The 5,856-nt window shown below is 40.1% G+C and overlaps 1 protein-coding gene across 1 annotated transcript; it reads right to left on the bottom strand.

The window, feature by feature from the left end:
• Positions 1-1,297: 1,297 nt before the first annotated feature.
• Positions 1,298-2,248, bottom strand: LOC123974027 (olfactory receptor 6N1-like). Its single transcript, XM_046054446.1, has one exon. The coding sequence runs from the start codon at positions 2,246-2,248 to the stop codon at positions 1,298-1,300; it is 951 nt and encodes a 316-aa protein (XP_045910402.1).
• Positions 2,249-5,856: the final 3,608 nt, after the last annotated feature.

Below are 5,856 nucleotides of genomic sequence, written 5' to 3'. Positions count from 1 at the left end.
GGCAAAAGGAACAAAAAAAAACAAAACCCTGTCTCGCACACACTCATCAGGAGTCACAGCTAGGTCGCAGCAGGAAGGGCCGTGACAGTTTAACGCAATCCATTTCTGTATTACTATCTAAGGATTTGTTTCCCTAACACTAATACACAGTAAAGAGATCATTAGCTTTAACAATGTAATGACTAAAGCAATTGGCTACTGTTAATCAAAAACGCTTTTCTGCTTGTGGCCTTCAACAGGGCGATATTACAAACACTTGGTTGACAGAAATGTTTTATTTTATTCTCACTCTGAATTTTACAGATTGTTTTAATAAACTAATCAAGGAATAAAAAAAAATCAAGACAATCATATTACCACTAATATTGGCATAATTCTTTCTGTATGTATTGTTAAAGGTTATAATGGTCATAAAGTGACCATTTTATATCAACAACCTAGAAATGAGAGCATTTCCTCCAGGCTGTAATTTGGTGGCCTGAGAAGCAAAGTGGATTAAAATTTTATTGAAATAAAGAAATTGCAGTGAAATAATTATTATAACGCTAGTGATTTAAAAAAGATGATCTTGCGTATCTCCCTCATGGGTTGAGCTAACATCATCAAAAGGTCTTATTTTATCCACATTTCTATATTTATTTAATTTTGTAAAACTTATTAAACTTATATGCGTTTTCAAGGATCAGTTCTTTAGATTTTTGTATTTCCTCTCAGCACAGATATAATAATGATGATAATAATAATAATAATGGATGCATATGAGGTGTGGTTAGTGTGCTTGATTGTTGATTGCATGTTTGTAATCTAGACAGAAAAGAGGTAAAACAGAGTGGTTATGGTGAGGATAATGATCAGAACAGGGGTGTAGGAGCAACTTTGAACCTAGGGGGGGACACTGAAATGCTAGGGGGGGTTGTGGGTATGCCCCCCTGATTTAAAAAAAAAACAATAAAGCAATTAAATTGTAAAACAGAGTAACATACAAAGCTAAAAAACAATTATCTGATTATCAAATCAGAGTCTATGTTGTGAGTTTCAAAGATGTCTTTTAGTCTGAGGAACTGTGAGTTAAACCATGCATATATGCAACATGTGCAATATCAAACTCATTGTTGTGGTTCAGTATAATGTATTTTAAAATGACGTCAATTCATAGATATTCAGATCACCTTTAAATAAATTTGATAGCAAACAAAATCTGTGGACAAATACATTAAACATATTCCAAAAGCATATTATGTTAATAACAGAGGCTTAAAGCTTCATTGTTCGCTATACAGCATGTGGATGATGACTTTTACATTTTATCAGCAGGACCCATTTTGTGTATCTTCAAAAATCTAAAAATCACTCCTTTGATTTGAGGCAGATTAAGGCCATAAACTAGAGGATTATTGATGGGAGGAATGATCAAATACTCTAAAGATAAAACACCTGTGATGATTGGATTCAGTTTATCAACTTCAATTCGAGTCAGTGACAGCTCACTGAAGACAGAGAATGAATAGGTCACAAATGTCACTATGTGGGGCAGACAGGTTTGTAACGCCTTTCCTCTGAATTCAGATGAGTTTCTCCTGCACACAAGCAGAATCCGTAGATAGGTGTACAGGACAAAGAGCAGGGGGATGAAGGTGGTCGTTATTGCAACAAACTGTCCTACAATATTGTTCAAAGTTGTGTTAACACAGGAGAGCTGAACCACAGGCCAGTTAGAACAGAAAAGCCTGTGCAGTTTATTTCCACACAGAGGCAATCTAATTGTTAGAGAAAGACCGACACCGATACCTAATACAGGGTAGAGCAGAGCAAAAATCAGAAGATGTCTCACCATCCTAAAGGTCATTTTGCTGTGATAGTGTAAAGGCTGGCAAATAGCAACAAATCTATCATAGGCCATGATGCTGAGGATGGTCAGTTCAAATGATGCATAGGTGTAAATAACATATATCTGAATGAAACAAGATGCACGTGAGATCAAATGAGTGTCAGACAGAATGTCCATCAGGAACCTGGGGAAGAAGCCGGCTGAGCCGTACAGAGAGTTTAAACACAGACAGGAGATAAACATGTACATGGGTTGATGCAGAGACTTCTCCAGGCAGACTGTCAGAATAATGACAACGTTAGCAGAGATTATAGTCATGTAGATCAACAGACACAGACAGAAGAACAGATATCTGAGGGGCCCAGAGTCTGTAAACAGAGTCAGCTGAAAATACCCAGGAGTAAAGCTGTTATTGCTCATCGTGTCTGCACAACAGAGAAGCAAAAACAGAGATGGATACAAAGAACAAACAAGAGAGAGTGGTCAAAGATAAAGTAAAAGAAAGTGGAGGAGGAGAGGTAAAACTGCCTTTAACAAGAAACATATTGTATCCTTACTGAGTTAAATAAAAGCTAGAACTTATCCTGGGCAATATACAGTATAATTAATAATATACAGTATAATATACAGTCACATTCTAGGTAAGTAAAATAGAAGCAAGAATCAAAGTGTCCTTTCCTTACCTGCTGTATTTACATGAAAGAACTGCGTACAAATACTTCTATCGAAAGCCAAATGTACAAATGTAGCCCATACAGAGCCACTCAATACACTATATGTTTATCACTGAGCTTACTTATCAAAGTTTACATATGGATCAGATATGGAACAGATCAAAGAAAATCAGGAGCTACTATTTACCCTTGGCTAGAGGAAAGTGCAGGACACATTTTAACAATACAAATTTATATTATTAAACACTGATGACTTAATGCTTCCAGATTTTTGTTAGGTGCCATAGTAACATGTAACACATTTTTGCTAAAGTTCAGATTAGTTAATAGTGTTACTGCATGATAATCATCTGTGTTGTGGTCTATTACAGTTACAAAACTATTACTATAAACATCAATAAATAAAATATCAATTCAACCAAGTCATTAATAATAAGCTTGTTAGGGCCTGGAAATCAGCTTGTTAAATGAGAGCTTTTACTGATGAAGCCTCTACCCTGTAATGATCCACACTGAGCAGCTGTAGTGACTTTATCTTCTTCTGCTGCTAGGATGCGAGCAGCAACGTGTGCAGTCCAAAGGGAGGTAAAGCCTCTCACCTGATGTCAGGCGTCATTTGTGTTTGGTAATGAAAAGCACCGTTGGGCAAGTAAGAGTTTACAGCAGTGAGGTAATACTTTACTCTATTTTCTTACTCTTGATGTGCTATCACCTTGCACTTGCACTGAGCATTCCACTAGAATCTGAAGGCCGGCTAAGCGAGCTCAAACAACTGGGTGTGTGTCCCACCCACTGAAACCTATTACTAAAGCATCAGCGTAAGAGTCTGCTCTTTGTGTGAAGACCTACTTGGGTAAAGACCAGCGAGTCTTCCTGTGCAAGTCCACCGAGCAAGACCACCTACAAGAGCAGCGTCTTTACTTTTCTTAAGCACTTCTACTCACCTAAAGCTGCCGGCTACAACTACACTCATGTGCTACCATACTATTCCTCTTGTCTCCAGTGCATGCAAGAGGTATCTTGCCATTAGGCACAGAAATAAGGTACTCCTCGAGCCTTTAAAACAGACACTGCCCACATCTGTTTACTTCTCTGTTGGATCATGGAACTGTCAGTCTGCAGTCAACAAAGCTGACTTTATCACTTCTTATGCTAACGCATTATCTCTTGGGCTACTGGCGCTCACTGAGACCTGGATCAAACCAGAAAACACCGCTACCACCGCTGCGTTGTCCAACAATTACTCTTTCACCCACACGCCCCTAAACCATCTGGAAAGGGGGGTGGGACTGGGCTCTTAATTTCCAACAAATGGAAATTTGCTGAACTGCTACCTCCGAATCAATATGCCTCCTTCGAATATAATGACGTCTTGGTGTCTGCTCCGGTAAAGGTCTCTGTGATTGTCATCTACAGTCCACCAGGACAAGTGGGTAACTTTGTGGACGAGCTAGACCACTTTCAAAAGGGCTCGGGTTACACCCTTGCTTAAAAAGTCCTCACTTGACCTAACTCAAGTTGAGAACTATCGACCAGTTTCTCTTCTATAATTTTTATCCAAAACTATCAAACGGGCAGTCTTCAAACAGGTCTCAGAATTCCTCTCACGGAATGACCTCCTAGATCCATATCAGTCTGGTTTTAAGAGTTGCCACTCTACTGAAACGGCTCTTTTGTCTGTAACAGAAGCCCTAAGGTCAGCTAAAGCTGCAGCCCAATCCTCGGTTCTTATCCTGCTTGACCTATCAGCTGCCTTTGACACAGTCAATCACATGATCCTCCTATCTGCACTATAGGGCTTTCCTACAATGTTTTGTGGTAAGGACAATTATCCTCCTCCCACTGCCTTTCCACGTGGGGTACCCCAAGGCTCAGTGCTAGGGCCCCTTCTCTTCTCAATTTACATCACCTCACTGGGGCTGATCATTCACTCGCACGGCTTCTCTTACCACTGCTACGCAGATGATACGTAGCTCTACCTATCCTTCCCGCCAGACGACCCCAACCGTCTTGGCACGGATCACAGACTGTCTCTCTGACATATCTGCATGGATGAAGGCTTGCCATCTTCAACTAAACCTCTCTAAGACTGAACTCTTGGTCCACCATAACATCAAACTATAAATTGGCTCCTCAACCATCACTCCAACATGGTTGGTGTAAAATTGGGTGTCATGATTGATGACCAGCTGTCCTTTTCAGACCATACTGCTGCCATCTCTCGGTTGTGCCGCTTTGCTCTATATAACATCAGAAAAATAAGGCCCTACCTCAATCAATATGCCACCCAGCTTCGACTACTGCAATGCCCTCCTAGCGGGTCTTCCAGCTTGTGTGGTGAAACCCCTACAAATGGTTCAGAACGAAGCAGCGCGTCTGGTTTTTGATCAGCCTAAAAGGACACATGTCACTCCATTGCTGTGTGACCTCCACTGGCTACCCGTGGCCTCCAGAATCAGGTTCAAGTCACTAATGCTTGCATACAGAGTGACTACTGGGTCCGCACCATCTACCTAAACTCCATAATACAAGTTTATGTTCCTTCTCGGCCACTACGCTCCTCCAACGAACACCGCCTGGCTATGCCATCCCTTCACACAAAGCAATCCCAGTCCTGGCTATTCTCATCTGTGACACCACGATGGTGGAACAAGCTAGCATACACCATCAGAGCAGGGGCATCCCGCTCTAATTTCAAGAAGCTCTTGAAAACTCATCTCTTCCGAGAACACTTCTTTCTTCTTTCTTACCTCAAAATCAGTGTTTTTCTCTATATATTCTGAATGCACCTCTTTCCAGACTTGATAACCACCATGCTTGATCTGAGAGGAAGTAGGTAAATACTGAAATGATCACCTAACTCCTATCTTGTCTCTATTAGGTGGAATTGGTGTTGTTACAACTCTCCCCATGTTACAACCATACCCGGTCTCCCCTATTTGTGTTCCCATGTTGTCCTTGTTAGAAACTATGTTGAAAAGAAGGATGTTTTAACTAATGCTTTGTTCCAAGCACCTTCTTATACTTTCTTAGAAATGATACGGTACAGAAATATTATCATGCATTGAATGATCAATTCATCCTGAGCCAAGAATTTAATTTAAAGTTAAATAACTATTTCTTTAGTCATAGTGATTTCCAGGTCCTCTCATGAAACCAGTATCTGTCACGAACTGTGTCATTGTTTAACGGATGCCATGTTTAAATGCTTTCATATACTTATCTCCTTAGGTAAAACATGTAACAGTCGGTATTATACTGGAAGTATGTAGTCAAGCTTTTCTTACACCTACTATAAGTATTAGAAATTGTAAAGCCAACAGCTTTCTGATTAAGTACAATTAACACTCTAGC

Source organism: Micropterus dolomieu, linkage group LG07 (genome assembly GCF_021292245.1).
Source record: "Micropterus dolomieu isolate WLL.071019.BEF.003 ecotype Adirondacks linkage group LG07, ASM2129224v1, whole genome shotgun sequence".
Classification (NCBI taxonomy): domain Eukaryota; kingdom Metazoa; phylum Chordata; class Actinopteri; order Centrarchiformes; family Centrarchidae; genus Micropterus; species Micropterus dolomieu.
This window is presented reverse-complemented; position numbering and strand designations above follow the sequence as displayed.

Bases quoted from the DNA above. Each gene is read 5' to 3' on its own strand.
- LOC123974027 (XM_046054446.1), bottom strand. From the start codon at position 2,248: ATGAGCAATAACAGCTTTACTCCTGGGTATTTTCAGCTGACTCTGTTT.